Source organism: Serinus canaria, chromosome 12 (genome assembly GCF_022539315.1).
Source record: "Serinus canaria isolate serCan28SL12 chromosome 12, serCan2020, whole genome shotgun sequence".
NCBI lineage: Eukaryota > Metazoa > Chordata > Aves > Passeriformes > Fringillidae > Serinus > Serinus canaria.
In genome coordinates, this window is record NC_066326.1 from 20788613 (window position 1) to 20808152 (window position 19540).

The 19540-nt window shown below is 39.6% G+C and overlaps 1 protein-coding gene across 4 annotated transcripts in view; it reads right to left on the reverse strand.

Moving 5' to 3' along the window:
• Positions 1–19540, reverse strand: part of FGD3 (FYVE, RhoGEF and PH domain containing 3) — a 107303-nt gene that overhangs the window by 78410 nt on the left and 9353 nt on the right. For 2 of the 4 annotated variants that reach the window (XM_050979337.1, XM_050979332.1), the window contains exon 2: positions 2507–2554. The exons of 1 other annotated variant lie outside the window; for it this stretch is intronic. In XM_050979337.1, the coding sequence (XP_050835294.1) occupies positions 2507–2554 (48 nt within the window). Of the gene's footprint in view, positions 1–1943; positions 2033–2506; positions 2555–19540 lie in introns of those variants that run through there. One more of the 4 variants, XM_050979334.1, reaches the window with a different exon arrangement.

Here is a 19540-nt window from a genome sequence, read left to right on the forward strand (position 1 = left end):
AAAACACAATGTAGCCTTTCTCTTACAAAAAATTCTCACACATAGTATGAAACAGATCACCTCAAGGATCTTGTCCCTTGTGAAACTGAGCAAAGTTCATCAACAAAAGCAGGGTGGACACTGTGACACGCTGCTCCACAGCGCTCTTCCATGAGATCCTGACTCACACCATCCCACCCTTCCCCTGCTTGTGTCTTGTCAGGGTCCCCACGTAAAGTCAACCAAGAAAAATCCATGGAAGGTGGAAGCCAGGCACCAAAATCACAGTGAGAACAGCCAATACAATTTCATCAAACTGATTATATTTTATACAAAATTCATTAATATTTTTAGGAGATTATTAATAGTATTTTTTAGATATTAAGAAAAATTCTTTTATTGAAACAGAATGACTAAAAGTTAGAAATGGCAATCCAGAGCAGTGGTAGAGTTATTGTCTCTGGAAGTGTTCAAAAAATGAAAAAACCACAAGTTTGGTGATATGGTTTAGTGGCCACCATAGGATTCAGTCAAATGTTGGACTTGATGATCTTAGAGGTCTTTTCCAACCTCAGAAAGAGGTTCTGCTCACTACAGTGACATTAACACAGTGCTCCAACCACAGTGCAATACTCACTGTCCAATATTTGCCACAAAACAAAGCAACTTCCACAGGCATCAGTTTACCACTAATTATTACCAATGTAATTTAATTTTGCACATCAAAAAAAATTTCCAAGCACTGTCTCTGAACACACAGAAAAGGTTTTTTAACAGTAGTTAATTAATAGAGAGCTCCACCTTGGCACACTAGTCAGACCTCCTCCCTCCTCAGCGTCTCTGCAGAGGATACCAAGAAGCCTGCACCAACACAAAGACTAGCTTGATTTGCTAGAACAGCAACTAAAGGCAATCCACTTCAAAACCCACCTTTTATTTACTTATCAATTGCAATGGGTGTGTTTAGAAAGTTAAGCCAAAAAGAGAGGAGGTAAACAAGTTGTGGGCCATATAAAAGGACAGAGTAAAGCCGGGGTGGAGATATGGTGAGTGCAATCACAAGCCAGATGGGCACAAGGCTGGAAAAAACCTGTCAGGCTTTGGAGTTTCTTCTGAAAACCCCAGTGCTGGCTGCTCCACAGCTGCTCCAGCCAGCCCCCACGCAGCTGCCTGCTCCCTGGAGCTCCCTCATCTCTCCAGTCCCATGTCAGAGAAAAGGAGACACCACCAAGGCCCCAAGAGAAGTGGCTAATATTTTCTACCCAAGTGGGACCAGGGAAAAACTGGTTGGATAAGCAACCTAGGCTAGGTCTCTTTCTGACTCCTCTCTCACTTGCAGCAATTTCTGCACCAATCTGAATTGAGAGAAAGATAAAAAATATGAAAACATGGGTTTTGCAACATGTCTCAGCAGTAAGATGAACTAGTGCATTATATTTATCCATGTAAAATCCCTAGAACACACACTGCCAGCCGTGGAGTGGAGAAACCCCTCCTGGACCTGAGGAAGTCAGGAGCAAACAATCCAAGCCATTATTTCCACCTGTGTGACTCCTCAGCCAAATACGAGTTCAACACTTCTTTAAAAGGCCGCAAATCAAAAACCCTAATACAAATAAAACACAAATCTGATTTTATGATATCACAATAAAAATCAGTTTTGCTGATCACACCTGACCCAGATCATGGAGTACAACTCTCCATGCTTTCCCAAGTTCCTCCAGGTGGCCTCGCCATCATGTCTTTATAACTGCCTACAGCAAAATTTCACTCACAGCAAAATCTCACTTCATATGCAAAGTCAAGGAAGAGCAGAATTAAATCTGCCAATGCAAACACAGCAAAGCACTATAAAACACTAGCTGATGCACAAAAGCAATGGGGAAAGCCTGAAAGGGCTTAAAAATCCAAACAGCCAGAAACCAGAGCAACCCAAAACCGCAGAGCAGCTCTGCAGGGCTCACCTGGCATGGGCTTACATGTTTCTAGGCACATCGCCTCACACCATGCCAGCTTTCCACTCTGCCCCTCTCCCAGGTGCAGCGGGCACCAAGCAGTGCAGGATGGGACTAGTCCAGAGCAACTCATGTCCACTGTCCAGCTGGCATCCTGATGCTTCTGCCCGCTTGTGTCCTCTCTAGGAACCAGTCAATCTGGCTAATAAATTTTAGGGAAAAAACAGAAAGGAAAAGGAAAAAGAAAATTGTTTAGCTCCTTACCCCTTCTATTGACCACTCTGGAATGAGCCTGAGAAGCAAGAAGGAACAGAAAGCACAATGCATAAACCTCACTTACTCAGGAAACCAGATTAAAAGCCACACCATCAACTACCAGGGAAGATCAACAAGACCAGGGAGCAGCTCAGATTGATTATTCTTTTCTTTAAAAGGCACCTGCTGTGAGGCTGAGCAGAAGGCCAAGAAAAGTATGCTGTGAGGCTGAGCAGAAGGCCAAGAAATTGCAGGGAGAGCATATATTGATTATTAAAAGGCAAGAATAGATTGATTTCCATATGTATCGTACATACCCAGGTATGTCTTGGAAAGGGCAGCCAGGAGATTTCTTTGAAGCAACCCTGAACAAACAAAAAAGCATCACGGTTTTAGACTTTCTAATAGCTAAATAGCAACAGACTGACCAGGCAACATTTCTGTGATTATGTGGCTAAAACCATTGTGCTTCAGGAGAGGAATGTACACATCATAAAAATCATACCTTGTCTCTTAATAACAAGGCAAGGTATCAGATGTGCAAAGCTGAGGGGAAAAACAGACTTTAGTCTTTTATTGCAAAAACATAAATGGAACAAAACTGACAAATTACTGGCTATTCATTATTACATGATCCTCCTGTAATCTTATTGAAGCTTTTTGTCAGAACACTGCATGTGCAAAGAAATGAAGAGTTGATTTCATGGCTGGTGGTAGCTGACTTAGATGACTGATAACCTTTTATTGAAAAAGCAGACATAAAATTACAAAAAAAAAAAAAAAAACAACCCAAGAAAAATACCAAAACCAAAAAGAAGGCATTGTTAAGGATAAATGATCATTTCAAATAGAGTACCCAGAAAAACAGGGAACAAGATGATATCTATTATTTGTTTACCTTACTTTTTGTGTTCTGCCAGCTACATTCATCTGCCAATGAAACAAAGGAAAAGTCAACTTGCCTAACTGCAACCTCTGATGCAGACACTTGCATTGCTGTATATTCCTACTTTCACTAGTTGCATGCACCAAAATTAAACGAAAAAAACAAACTAAGAAGATGCAATGAATCACTCAAGCCACAGTGGAGAAAGCAAAAGAGCTTTTTTTTTTTTTTTAGTGGAATACTATCTTTTAAATAACCAACAAAAATACATACAATTACTAATCTAAGAGCTGCACAAGTGCATCATGTTATCTGGTTCCTAAATAACACCACTAAAGGTGAAATGGTACACCAGCCCATGGAAATGGAGACTTATAGAGGTCCCAGTTACATTCTGGGACACGCTGTGGTTTGCAATACGCATTTTTATAATTTTCTCCTGTGCAGAGCTAACTGGTTAGGAAGGCAGAACACCCAGGATACTTTTGTGAGCTGTACAGGTTTGCCATATTTTTCAACCTAGTCCAAGTCATCTGAAAGGAAACGGAAGTGATCTTTTAAAAGATGACTTTTCACAATTCTCCTTGAGTTTTCAACATTTTAAACACCATCTCTGCTAACAACCAGCATTTCCTTCTCATATGGCAGCAGAAAAATTCCTCATATGCACTAATAAGGTATATAGATGCTACCCTACAGACCCTGGCTGTAATAAATATCAATTTTAAAAAGCAATATGAAACAGTGCTCGTTAATTATTATTTCCCCCTGCATGTGCAATCATTAGAGGGGCAATGCAACTTTAAAGCTTGATCATTCCAATCCACTAGGAGTTACCTTAAAGACATTAAGACAGCAAGGGGATTTTATCACTGTTCTGTTGCAAGAGAAGTTTTTGAAAACCAAATAACTTTTGAGAAAATGGAAGCAGTTCTGCTGTCAATCACTTCTGCTGCCAAATATATTTTCCTTAAGGAACTCAATATCTTTGCTCTTTAAGTTTTAAACAAAATAAACAGAAATTTTTGCCTTGGTCATACAAATTTCTGACACTTATTTTAGAAACTCCCTGCATTAAGATCTGCAGTAAAAATAAAGAGAGAGTTTTAAATCACTTACACGGTCTAAAATGGTGCCAAAATAAAGGTAAACACCCAAATAACTTCAACTATTTAAACTGGGTAATTTTTCTACTCGAACAACCAAAATGAATACTCCTCAATAAAGCTAGAAAATGGGTCTTCAGACACCTTTGATCCAGCCATTTCATACCACAAGTTCAATAAGAGCATTAAATTTCACTGTACTAATAATAGGTTATAATTACTATTATCATCACCAACAACAGACAGGCAGTGCTGACCATTCCTTTAAGCACAAACATTTTTGAGTTTCATCCTTGAGTTGCATGTCCCCAGAGTGTTTTGCTCTGGAATCAAACCAGGAGAAAATCCAGAACAGAGCCAGTATGAAGTGGGGAACAGGGGGAGCTGGAAGTTCAACTCAATGAAATCTCTGAAACAAGTATGAAAGGTGTGAAGTGCCTTTTTCCACTTTCATTTTATTTTCATAGTCAGAAAATGTTTTGAAAAGTAAATAGAACTTATTTGTATGAGGTCACTGATGGGAGCCGTATATTTCTTCCAAAACATTTGGAAAAAAGGAACCAGACTCGAAAGCAGAAATCATAAACTATGATATGCACATTTATTCACAGTTGACTTTGCAAGTTCCAGTTTGGCTTTTATCAGGACAAAATCTCATGGCCTCATTTCCTTCAGTTTACAGTGAACTTCATTATTAAAACACGAGGTTTAAAATAGACCATGACTTCACCCAAAAAACAAAGGTAGTCTTTGTGCAAGGGGAACAACAGTTGTGTGCTCTGAATGGTGTACAACACCACACAGCTTTAGTAAGAGTATAAGCCAGGCCAATTATTCTTAATTTTTTATATGTAATTCCTAATTTTTAATACATGTATATGCATCCATACACTATACATATATATATATGTACACATATACACCTTGACGACCACTCCCTTTAATAAGTTCAAACTTAAGGAGACATAGTTTGCTAATGTTACAGTAATTGCTCATGATTAATTTTATGCATCATCTCTTTAAGAAAAATATTAATATAAATCTATCCACAAATAACATCACTGAACAATTTTCTTCCCAAAATCCCTATCACTGCTCCCATAGCAGACAGTGCACAAGAGCAGCACGCTGTGCTCAGGTCCGTGACATTCTGAAGTCATCAGTGAGGAGAATGAATCTCTGCATTTAGCTGAATGCATGCATATGTATAATGTAGACAACTTACCATCTGCATTTCTAGGGATTTCACAGTTTTTTGGAAGCTCAGGGATGTGGGACACCAGGACTTGCTCTTGGTGAGAGTGCTTTGATAGCAGCTTGTTGGACCATTGGCTGTTTACAATTGTATTATTCCTACAAAGACACCCAACAATCCTAAAAGAAAGCAGAGCCCACCAAGACAGGCACTGTACAAATACTTACTAAAAACAGGCTTTGTTCACAGATCAAACAAAGAATGCTTGAAAATGAAAGGAAATTTAAAAAGAAAAAAGAAAAATTAAAGTGTTGCCAAGGTTTCACAGCAGGACCAGAAGTGTAGCATGGACTCCTGCCCAATGTCCTACCCAGCTCCTGGGACAGGGCTAACTCCCTTCAGCACCGGTTAGTGAGCTGGTAGCATTGTTTCAAATAAAAAGACGTAAATAGGAGCCTTTGTTCTCCCACCCCACAAAGTAAATAACTGAAGTATATGTATTCTTGGTGCACACAACTCCTCCACATGGGAGAGACAGGGTAATTCTTTTGGGAATCCCCTTCTAAAACACTGGCAGAACATCACTGGCACTACAGAAAGCAAATCTGTGCATTAGTCACAACCCAATGCAAACAGAATGTGCAATTCTGCAGGAAAAAAAGAAAGGAAAGAAGTACAGAGAGACTGACACCATGCAGAGAAGTTAGTATCATTTCATGCAAGGAGCAGTAAAAAGAAGAGAGTAGTATCCCATATGGATTCCGCAGCACTGAGCAGTAAGCGTATTTGAAAGAAATCACATTAAATCAGTTCTTCCAAGCAAAACCTCAAGTTTTTCAAAGAATTTAAATCCTCTTCATGGCACACTGAAGGCGAGTCATCCCACTGCCACCATACAATGTTTAATAGATCAAAGATTTTGTCTTCCACAAGTGGAAGACCCTTTGATTGATTTTCACAAGCCCATTAAAAATTGTTTTTAAAGATACTTGTTAACACATGGAAGGAGTCAGGTGGGCTCATATAAGGATTTATACCAAAGTAACACTATCCACAACAGGAACCGTATTTCCATTACAATCTATAATGTAAATATGGGATGTCTAAAACAAGTGCCTATTCTCATCCAAATTCCATAATACAGCAGCCTTAGACAAAAAGAAGTGTAAGGATTCATTGAGTTAACATCTATTCTTCATGACTGAGAGTGACAGACCCCTGCAATCATAGAATCATTAAGGCTGGAAAAGACCTGGAGAACATGAAGTCCAACTGCCAACCCAGCACCATCATTTTCACCATTAAACCATGTCCTTAAGTGCCACAGTAATATTTTTTAACACTTCCTGGGAAGCCTGTCCAATGCTTCACTTTCAGTGAAGGAACTTTTCCCTAATAGTCAATCTAAATCTTCCCTGGTGGGGAAGAGGTCATTTGCTGATGTCCTGTCCCTTGTTCCCTGAGAGCAGATTATGATCCACCTCTGGCTGCTCCATTCCTGTCAAGGAGTTGTGGAGAGAGACAAAGTCACCCCTGACCCTCCTTTACTCCCCTCAGCTCCCTCAGCCACTCCTAGTGCTCCGGACCCTTCCCCAGCTCTGTTCTCTTTCCTGGACGCACTCCAGATTCTCAAGGTCGGCCCAAAACTGAACCCAGGGTTTGAGGCACAGCCTCATCAGTGCTCAGCACAGGGGAAAAACAGACTTCCCCTCTGGGCTTCTTTTGGGTTCAGTGCAGCATCTCCTGCTGGAGCAGGCAGAATGCTACACTGCTTTCCTCTACTCAAACATACAACTGGACCACCAACAGTCCTTTTTTTTCTTACTTAGTTTCCAAATTAATTAAGAAACACCAGAAATGGTGTTAAGACAAAATACTCTGCAGAAATTTGCACAGTAACAAAGAACCTGTGATTATATCAGCAATTTTCACATGGACTATTCTACTATTCTACTATTCTACTTCTGGTTTATGAAAAAAGCTTTAACACTCAAAGCTTTATTCTGCAGCATTTGTAATTAGTTGTACATATGCATGCTTTCATGAAAAACAAAGCAAAAGTCTTTTTGTTTAATTTTGCTATTCGATTTATCCTTTGCTGTAAAGAAAACGGTTAAAATTCACTCAATTGCTCATTTCTCTACCAGGCCTAAGAGGTACAAATGCCCTTTTTTCTTGGCCAGGAACCAGCAGCCACACACTTGCTTGACATCTCATTCCACTCATCCATGCATCTCACTCCACACCAAAGGAAAAGTTAAAGGTTTATAGATACAATTAAAAAAAAAAATTAGAAAAGAAGAACAAAATTCTACTAGTTTCAGTATTGCATTGATCCAAAATCAGTGCCCGTACAAAGATCTGCAAAATTCAAATCAACTCAAGCCTGTAGTTTTTAGAGCACTCATCTTAGATTTTGGAATGTGTTCAATCATAATTAATCAGGCTTAATAATAATCTTAACATACAAAAGGTGTTTTCCAAAACCCCCCAAAAATCCCAAAGGACTTCATGAAGTAACATTTCAATTCACATGAAACAATACATCAATTACAGACATTCAAACACCTCCCAGCTGAGATTTTGCAAACTTTTGGTGAAGGATTCCAGACAAAGAACTACAAATCAAAAGACTCGGTTTTGAATTTTGCCAGCTGCTATTTTGGGCACTGAGCATGGCAATTTAGAGAGCACTGCTCTGTGACCAGAGCCTGGTCTGAGATGCTCTGGACCCAGAACTCACTCAGTACCTGCAGAAGGAGCATTTACTTAGTCCTTTGATTTTTCAAATAGCCATGAAACTGCTCCCTGGCTTGAGGAACAAGGTCACAATGCATTTGTCTTGCACAAAGTTGCCTATTTTTTGGCACCCGTGTCTTCTTGTTTGAATGTTGTTCTTTTAAGCACAGCCTCTTACACGGATTTAAATGTTTGGCACAAGACCGTCCAAAAAGTTCTTTGTTGTATCTTGCTGCCAAGAGGTTTGGACTTGGGTTGGTTATCGTTTGTTCCCTCCATACTAGGGACATCCTTTAGACAAACTTTTGGCAATGCAGTCTTGGCTCAAAAAACCTCACATTTTCTTAAGGAAACATCCTTCCAAGTTAAATGAATATGAAAAATTAGAATGTCTGTATGAAAAAGGTGGAGATCTACTGTATTGGTTATGAAATTTGGACCTGCTGGACTACAGAAAAAAAAAGTAGGGCACAAGTGAAGTTAGAAAAGGCAGAATACCACTTCCAATAAATTCCCAAGTTTCCCACAGTGGGAAAATATGTGCAAATGGAGTCAAACCACCCATGCCCTCAGTTAATGCTAACAGCACTAAAACAGAGCTGCGCTGAACCATCTTGTGACTGGTGCCCCACTCCACTCTTCCCCGACCAGTAAAACATGATTTTCCACACAAGTAATTTCATGTTCATATTAAAGTAAATATTTTGTTGCCCTTGGAACATTAGAGTCTTCTGCCTGCCTTTAAGAGCTGTTCAGATCCTCTTTAATCCAAAAGAAAATAATTTTTATGCATCTTTTGCCCCCTTCAGTAATACACCTTGAGAATATTCTGGATTTTTTTTTTTTTTTAATTTTTTTTTTTTTTTTTAGTGAAACAAGTTGATTTTAAGAAAGATAATGTTCTGGACACTTGTAGTAAACCTTGCACAGCAGTCAGAGCCCCAGGATTGTTGGACTGGTCCTGCAAACACACCACAGCGCAGCTCCTCAGGAGTCCCAGGAACTGCATCTGAGGCAGCAGTAATCTGCTATTACTTGTTAAGTTGGGCTTCAACAGATGTTTAAACAGGACTGAGGTTTATCATCAATAAATCTGTCATGCTCACTTAGCTTTGCCTCTAATTAGGGATGCATAAACCTCCCCTTGTTCAATCTCAAATCTCTTGAACACAGTTTAAAGCTCCATTTGTCTCAGTTACTGCCTTATGGTTTTGGTCTAATTCTTTTATGGGGTTTTGAGACAAAACTGAAGGGAACAAAAGAGTTGACCATGAACATTATAATAAAAGTTGTGAAAAAAGAGTGAAAGTGAAAAAAAAAAGATTTGGGGAACAGATGGTAAGGGAAGAGGGAGGGCAGCAAGGAACACAACAAATGCGTACCATGGCCTGTAAAATCCCAGCTTGGAGGATTTGTAATTGCTGTCAATATTGTGGTAAAACCTGCAGAGGCATCGGGGCTCCACCACACAAATGGATATTAAAACTACTCACATTCTGATTTTAAGTTTAACAGGGTAAGAAAACACCCTTCTAAGGGTCTGTACTCCCACCAGTAACCTCTCATTAAACAAGAGTATAGAATCATGGAAGGGCCCTTAAGGTTCATCTCATCCCATACCCTGCCATGGGCAGGGACATCTTCCACTAGCCCAGATTGCTCCATGCCCTGTCCAGCCTAGCCCTGAACAGTCCCAGGGATGGGGAATATCATCTGTACACACCCCTCAAATTTTACAAGTACCAAATGAAAACATTTTGGAAATAAGATGTTCTAAATTTTTTTCTAAATCAACATAGGAATAAAGAATTTTTCCTGCAGGACAACTCATGTTTTCATCCTTAAGCATCAAGTGTCATCTGGTGGATTGACTCAGAACTGCACCAAAGAACCTCACACAAAAAACTTTGCTAGGGAGGAAAAAATTAATGAACTAAACAGAGACAATATTTACCTACGGCCTCAGAAATGTAAAGGATAGAAGACCAAACCTCTGCCAGCTGCAGGTATTTAGAAGATCAGCCATAAGATTCTTATAACACATCCAGGGATTTGGTGGACTTCTCTGAAATTTGGAAAATGCAAATCTTTTATGACTTACTGTCTAAAAAGTTGTATGCCTCCAACAAAGACATTGAAAAATCTCAGTCAAATATTTATTTAGTTTGTAAATCTAATCTGAGATCCATAAGTAACTACCTGAATCTAGAACTGGAGCTTTAAAGGAAATCTGTCACCTTGGGTAAAATGTCAAGCTGTTTTCCCTCATCGAGAAAAAAAAAATAATTCAAAGAAGCAATCAAAAATCAGATGCCTAAATCAAGGCAAACAGGGATGATGCAAACCATTAAATAAAAAAGCAAATATTTAACTAAAAATCAAACTTCCTATTTCTTTCTGTGCCTTTGAAACATATATCCTGTGCTTCTCTCTCAACCAACATTAATTAGCTCTGATATAATGATTTTAAAAAGCAGACATCGCCTTTTTTATCACTAAAGAGAAGTAGGAGACTGAGCCAAGAAGGAAAAGATAGATTACAAGAAACTCCTACTAATGAAGCTCCTGGAGACAAATAATAATATTTTTAAAAAACCAAATCCAAACAAACAAACAAAACTTCACAAAACAAACAAACAAAAAGGAGCCATTGCCAGGATCACCACAAAATTATTTTCTATCAGTTTTAATGCTTCAGTTTTAAAAGTAATCCCCCCTCCAATGAACATATTACTTTAAAGACATTGATTTTAAAACATTTTAGCAATCTTGATAAGCAAACAATGGGGCACACACCTCCAGGAAACACTCCAGTTTATAGGAAGAAGACAAGTGTGATCAACTCAGGAAGCAGAAAAACAGCAACATCTTCCTGACCTTTCAAACAATTTCATTGCTTATTATGGAAGGTCAGGGTCATGGCTACTGATGACACTGAAGCAAGATTTAATTGTTTGAAATCACAGCAAAAGCCAATTGTTAGAGAAGGCAGCCCAGCCCCCACAGCATGGCTTTATTTGTCAAGGTCCTAGAATGATTTGGGCTCAATAGCATTTTAAAGATTGTTTCATTTCAGAAGATGTTCCTGCCATGGGCAGGCACAGCTTCCACTATCCCAGAGTGCTTCAAGCCCTGTCCAGCCTGGCCTTGGACAATTCCAGGGATTCAGGGGCAGCCCCAGCTTCTCTGGACAACCAGTGCCAGGGCCTCACCACTCTCACAGCCAAGAATTTCTTCCTAAAATCTAATCTAACCCTGCCCTCTGCAGTGGGAAGCCATTTACTGTCACTGTCAGTCCAGGCCCTTTTCCAAAGTCCCACTCTAAATCTCTTAGACACTCTTTAGGCACTGCATGAGGCTCTAAGGTCTCCCAAGAGCCTTCTCTTCTCCAGGTTGAACATTCCCAACTCTCTCAGCATAGCTCCAGCCCTAGCTGGTACAATCATGGGACAGTATGCTTTTAATTTCTTTTATTTCCCATGCTGTATTAATGTGCATAGGGGAATTTAAGCTGGGTTCTAGTGAAACCAATTGACTGGCTGGAGTGGTTGGAATCACTTTGTGTCACTCGTGCACTGGGGTCAGGGCAGGAACAGGCGAGAGGCAGGATCGTAGCAAAGGCGAAGAAGGCTTTATTCAAAAGAACTACATGGTTTTTATAGAGTGGTACCATAGATTCTGTTCTATTGGCTAACTAACAGAAACATCTATCTCACGCACTGTCCTTAGAGGAACAGAAAAATAAAGAAGAAAAACAGCACCTGCAAATTGTTTATAGTCAATAAACAGGCTATCACATCTTTCCAGCTCCCTAAAATTTCTCACAAGCTGCTGTGAGAAAGGCTTGTCGTTTCTCTCTCCCTGTCCCATGGCATCCACAGCTTTGCACTGTCTTTCAGGTGCTCTCCTGCTGACCTGTGATCCATCTCCAGGCTCTGGGCATCTCTTGCTGTCACTGCCATCAAACCAGAAGGAATGTGATGGATTGAGGTTCTCCTACTTTAGCCTAGTGGCTGAGTTCTGTATTGGACTGGGTTGTTCCGTGTTATGCAGTCAGACTCCATCAATTTCATCATTATCCAAAGTCAATTTGATGACCAAAGAACACCTTACAGACACAGAATTAATCTTTTCTCTGACACTTTCCTGTGTGGGATCAAGGAGAAGAGTGGCTAAGGCTCAATTTGAGCCTTGAGTCATGCCCCCACCAAGCTGGCTGTCAAACTCCACTGTGCAGGTTCTCCAGGGGCTGACAAGGGATGTCACCATCCCCATTTTAGTGCTAGCCAGAGGGATCCTTTGAAGCTATCTCCCACCTCACTTCATCCTACTGTGTTTTGGTTTGTAGCCAAGCACAGCCTGGGAACATATGACCTGCTCTCTCTCAAGAGGACAGGCATTCAGTGAGTGTGTCAAGCACACAACAGCAGCTGACAGGCATGTGGTCTTTCAGGGCCTACTGTGAGCTGATCCTGAAGCCCTCCAGGGCAGATGGTGATCCTCAGCACCACCCTCCTTCCACAGATCCAGTTCCATAGGCTGATGTAGACATAGAAAATACAAGCTATTCTTCCTTTCTTTGATATTTTTAACCTCAAAGTAAACATCTTACCTAATCAAAATCTATCACTAAACACCAAAAACTAAGAATACATCCCAAACAGAACAATGTCCACTATAACTGCTTCCCACTCCTGAATCAGAAACAGAAATACTCCAAGAATTGTTTATACTACCCCCTTACAAGCCAAATCCAGTCTTCCCCCAAAACTGACACGAGAGAAGGCAACCACCAAGTCCAGTCTACCCAAGAGCAAGTGAGAGCAGACTTCTCATCAGGAATTTCTAACAGTCAGGATTCACTAAGACAAAGTTTGTAAGAGACTGCTAGTCTCTGCATCCCAAGTCATAGTTGCCACTAATAAATGCCAATGCTACAGATGGAGAGAATTCATCCAGCTGCAAGGGAGGCTGTGTATCTGTGCACTCTGGATCAAGCTGAAACCTTAAAGGTTATCCAAAACACCACCAGTTCTTCATGCCAAGAGGTGTCTTGCTAGCAACACACTAGCCTAGATATCCAGCTCAAGCTTTTGGGTAGCCTTAAAGCTGATTCAAGTCCAACAGGATTTTCCAGACAGCTCATATAACCTAATTCTGTTTTTTACAGACTCCATATAAAGTTCTCAACTGACCTAGATGAATTATGGAAGAGATAAAAAGCTTCAGAAGGTCAGAGGAAACTAAGCCAATTCTCTTCTTGACTTTCTCAATGGCTGTCAGAGGTCCAACTGAGCCCACAAAGACCAAAAAGCATTACCTCAAAGCTCAATTCAGAAGTAGCTGATTCAGTCAAAGTGTAAGCACTGTATGCTAACACCTGAAAGTTAGTTTTTCCATTATACAGTGTAAGTCAGTACTTGAAACAGGACAAGCTTCTGATTCTCCTGATTAGAAACCCTCAAGCAACCAAGTGCAAAACACGGTCAGCCTAACTGCAGAGAAAGCTGGAACACTGGAGCAGCACCTTACCTCTCAGTAACATTCTAGTTTCATGCCCAGTTGTTTTGGGTGAAATCTAAAAATACTCTAGGTAGCTAAAGAGGTTATTACAGTTTATTTAGGGTTTTTAATCAGTTTACTGCAATATACCATGCATTTACTCCTGGTGCTCCAATGTAAATATGATCTTGCTATTAGTCCTAGCAGAACAAAAAACTCTACCTATATAATAAGAGGAGCCCTCATTCAAAACTGCAGGGCAGCAACGGTGCCAAAATTAAGCTGTGTTACAGCTCAAGGCATCAGAATGTCTTGCCACAGTGCCAAGTAAAGCCACTTCAGTGAGAAGACCTCATGCCCAATTAGGGATTGCAAACTCTGTGTTTAGAAGCATGGAAAGAAGCTGAGAGATTTACAAGAATTAGCAGGGCCATGTCTTGAGTTTCCTACAACATCTACTTTTCCCAGTGAAGGAGAGTGGCCTTCTGATGACTCCATCAAATGCCATTTTATCCAATACAAAAAGATGTAAAGCCACCATAACACCAGCTTCTAGCTAAAGGAATCTTTTCCTGACATACATCTTACAGATTCATTAAACACTCATCTTTCTAGTTTTGCCTTTGGTGCTGGTGCCAAGACTACTGGCTGCCAGTACAGTAGCAACTCAAGTTTGTAATGGGGAAGGGGGACAGAGGAGGATTCCTGACAATATTAGCAATTAGGAGTTTCCTGTAGCACCAGCAGACCACTGACTGATGAACAGCTCTGAGATGCAGAAAATTATTTTGTTCTCTCAGACCTGATCAGCCATTATAAGAAGCCAAGGCAACCACTGTTACCACTATGACTGCAGGACCCCCAGAACTCTGCAGAGGTGACAGTTTAGACTACTCACCAATGAATAAGCCATTACAAAGCTCTTTTCTTTGACAGAACTCAAATTCCCCCACTTTACAGCATCACATTGTTCCCTTGCCCTCGTGTAAATACCTTAGCTGCTGATCACTAAATATCATATATTTACCTCAAGAATGACAGATACCTGTCTGTGACTGCTGCGATTTTTTCCTAATTTCCCAAACTGAAAGAAATCTAGTGCTTCCTGATGGACCCATGTGCTTCACAAGCTGAAGCACAAAAGGAACTTCTTCAATCAATTTCCACTGTAACAAACATACGCCCTCTGACAAAGAGGAAAATGAAGCAGGCGGAAAACAAAATTTTGTTCCTACTTTTATTTCCCCGTTGGAACAGAGTGGTGTAACAGGCAGTAAACATTTTTTTTTCCCTGTAATTTCCTGCTCTTTTGGACCAAAGTCTTTCATGCCACATAAACAATAAAACTTCTATCAAGCTTGTAAATAGAGAGTGGAAAAGATAATAGAAAAACTATTTAAAATAGCCTGGGCTTTTTCCTAATGATTTTGACATGTTGAAGACAATCCTCAATTACTAAGACCCCCAGATCTTAAACTAAGACTACTTTACAATCTGTACCCTCAAACACTTTTAAAGATAATATAAGGAGATTACCCAACATTTGAATATGAAGAACACTCATAATATGACTTGTAGGGAGCTCTACATTGGTTCAGATCTCTGAGCATACCTAAATCTGGAGAAAATAAATATCCATTTTCTTACAAAGCTGAATCTGCAAGGGAATGTAGTGAACTCCCATGAACCCAGAAGAATATTTTTTTTCCCCCTAACAAGACACACATTTTTCCTCTGCTGTACTGGGTCTGCTTAGTATTGCAGGATGACTACAGTACTAAAACCTCAATTGTCAGTGATTGTTTCTGAAGTGTCACGCTAAAAAGAACACTTGTCCTGGGTTCCAGCCAGGACAGGGTTAATTTTTACTGTAGAGACCAGAGGTTATGCTGTACTACTTCACATCATTTTCCAGGGTGGGGTAAGGGGTCCCTTCCAGGTGGCATAGCATGGTGTGGTCAGGTATTGTCAAGAGTCCTGCGTGGTGATGAGCGCATGAATTGTTGGCCTCTTTCCTGTTCATTCTGTATTACTATTGTTGCCTTTACTGTTAATTTTCTAACCTCATTGCTATTTTCAGTAAATTGATCTTCTCTCAACTCATGATCTTTATCTGCTGTGCCTCCAATTCTCCTACCCAGCTGCTACAAGGGAGAGAGAGCGAGTGGAGCATGGCTTGGTGGGAACAAGCCATCCCACTTGGGTATGGTACTCCCCACTTAGTTGGGGAGTACCATTCCCAAACCATGACACCATGAAACCAAGCATGTCGACAAAGAGCAGGAAACATGTCACTGTTTATAATAATCCTGGCTACAAGATATAAAACTATGGTGTGCCCACATTTACAAATACTGCAAGCCAACTTTTAATAGTGGGCTAGCCTACCTGAACTCAGAAGATAATGCTTCTTTTCTAGTGGAAATTCCATCCAAGGATGAAATAACTTATAATGGAAACTACAGCTGAGCTCATACTGCCAAGGATCTGCTGTTTGCCTTTGCTGGGATGAAGCTATTCCAACATGTATACAATACATAATGTTATTTTTGAGGGTCTTCTAAAAACCAAACACACTCAAAAAACCCCAAACAAACAAAATAACCAAACCAAACAAAACAAACTAAACAAAAACCCCCAAACAAAAAAAATCAAGCAAAACCAACTACAACATCCTCCTCCCACAAAAAAAAAAAAAAAAAAAAAAAAAAAAAAAACCAAATCCCCCAACAAAAACAAGAAAAACACCCCCAAAATAGTACTTGTAACAAAGATTTCTCTATCTTCCCAGGCAGAAGACCCTTAGCCATGCTGGCTAGACCCCAGATGAGTTTACATGGACAGCCCCAATAAGAAAGGAGCTGACTACCTGCAAGTAGTTTTAGCAGAAGAGAGCTTAAAGAGTGCTCCAAATTTGGAGACTAGCACACGGAAACTAATCAAATCTAGACACAAATAGCTTTTTCTACATTGTCAGTATGACAGAAGCTGAGGGAAGAAGAAATTGGAGGTGTTTGCATTAACTTTCTGGAATAATTAATGTGCTGGGAATGTATTCAGAAGCAGGTCTGCATGATGGAGTGTGGATCTGTCAGCTCAGATCGAACATTAAGGAGACAATTGCCAGCACTGAAAAAAAACTAGAAATATGGAAGCCATACTCCTGATTTCTTGCAAAAAGCAATTAGTTAAAAAAAAAATCCCAACCCTACAAGACAAAACCCAAGCCAAAAAACACATTAGATTTAATACCAGTTATCAACAAAACCAGAAAATCAGAACAGATATAATGTGTAGGATTGACAGAGAGCAGCAACACTGAACTATCTAGGTTAACTCCAAGAGACCAGAGATGTCAATTTCTTTAACGAGTATGCTACATATTTCAACCAAAAAACAGAACAAAACACTGTCACTATCTAGCCTCTACAAACGTTTCTACACTTTCTATAAACTGCTGTAGAAATCACTGAGCTACACTTCAAACACTGAGCTACACTTCTACACTGAGCTGTAGAAATCAGCTGAGCTACACTTCAAATCCTGCATAAATCAGCCTCTATCACAACTGTCATGAAATAAACCTAAAAATAACAATGTACAAAAAATACAGACTTCCATTTTTTTCTGGGTTATTTTTTTGTTGTTTAAACAAACTAGTTCAAATCCTGCAATTGTGACATCCAGCTCTTAAAAATGCATTTAATGTATTCCAAAAGGAAGAGGAAAAAAAAAAATGGGCACTACAGTTTAATCAATATCAGCAAGTGGAAATGAAGACTCTACACCACATCTTGAATAGGCCAGCTGGATGCAGGGTGTGGGGACAAATTCAGAGTCAGCTGAAGGGTCAGCTAAAGGTGCAGCAATCTATTTTCATCACTGAAAACCAAACCCACTACAAGTCAGAATCAAAACAAGGAAGTATAACAATCTACATCCAGTTTCTGCATATTCATAGAATTACAGAATCACATATGGTTTGCATTGGAAGGGACCTTAGAAACCACCACATTCCAATCCCCTGGCTATGGGCAGGGACACTTTCCACTAGACCAGGTTGCTAACATAGAAAAGACAAACCAATTTGATAAATGTGGTCCTTATGAAGAAAAAATTTGTTAATTACATTTCTTTTATTCTGGACATTAATTACACATCCATTCAGTAGACACATTTACACAAGTCTATTACCCAGCTGTAACACAACCTAAAAATACATATAATTAAGACTCATCATTTTAAGCAGAACACTGATTATAAATACATCAGTAAGTTGAACATAACCACTATATTTCCAGTCCAGGCTCCCTTTTGGATAAGCATTTTTCCAACAGATTTCCCTTCTCTGGAGATGCAATCTGGGCATGCAATCTGGCTGATCAGCTCTGGTCCTGTACTGGTTACCCACTGACATAAAAAGACATCAAAGAAGCAATACCCAGGCAAAGCTCTGCCTACTCTGTTCAGACAAGGCTTTATCTTGCTCCAGCCTGTGTTAATCCCTGGAAGTGTGACCTCCCTCCAATAAATCTATGTGGCAGCAGAACCATCAAGGGGAAAACTGTAAAATTTCTTTGGTTCATGTCTTTTAACACCAAAATTGCTGAAAAGCCTACTCTACTTCTAAGTGAAATAAATGACTGAAATCTTCACTACACCAGACTGAAAAATAAGGATTTGGATTTGAAGGTCTGCCACAAGCCTTCTCAGCAAGGGCATACCACTGCATCAACCTAAAAAATCCTTAAACCACCATCTGATGTTCAAGTCTTAAAAAAACAAACAAAACCAAAACGCAAGTTACAGAATCACATTCTAACTACTCCCCCTTCTATAACTGTGCTCCCTTTGAAAATTCTTACTAACATTTTAAAAAGAAAAAACCATTTTATTTCATAAAAAAACTATTTTAAGGCCTTTACTGCAAATGATGATTCTGCAGTATTTTTAGAAAGTAAGGCACATGTCAATTAAACATCTTTAATGCCTTTCAAAAGATAGAACAATATATTGATTTACCAATCAAATGGATATTAGGTTAAGTCTCATCTTATTTTCCCCACTACCTGGTGAAATAAAGAATCAGCTTTTAGTGCCAAGCGCCTCCTCAGCAGGTGCCTGAAGGGATTTCCTGTGGGATGCATGGTACTAAGGAATGACAATGACAATGACAATGGATTTTGTTATTTATCATAATCACCACACCCAGAATTCTTCAAGCTACACCAAGAGATTACATGGTCAGAAGTCTCATTAATTATGCAAAATTGCTTCTTCCATCACAAGATCGAGGAACATAAATTAAGTGGAGGGTGGGAATTGAATGAAATAAAATTAAAAATCAGGGAAACAGCAGCACAGAGTTATCCTAACTCCACAAACACAATCTATTTAAACCTCAATAACTTTTGGATATAAAACTAAAAATTTTAGAGGGCCGAAAGTAATGCAGAAAAATGTGCATTTTTGCAATCTGGTCTCCAGAAGGATCTGAAGATCAAGGCTAAATTCAGCTCAAAGTGCAGTAACTCAGGGTTTATTAATTTTTATTAGTCAGCCAAGCAGATGTCGCAGCAGAAACATTTTGGGAAAAGATGTCATCAGGAATATCCTGGAGGTTCCACAGAACTGTGTCACTCAGAACTCAATATGTCAGAGGGAAGAGACAAGAACAGTTGGAAATAAGGAAAAAAAAAAAAGTGGTAGGTTGATGCTAAGCCACATCAGCAGTATTTGAGGATTCCTCAGACACTATGAAGTGGGACAAACAGATGACCAGGACTCAACTGAGTTTGATGTTCATCCTATAAAGCTGATGGAACAGATCAGGAAACAGGAGACCAGAAAATCTAATGTGTTTGTCAAATTTGGAATATAGTCTTAGCAGCCAAGACCTTTGTGATTGGGAGACCCAAGCAAT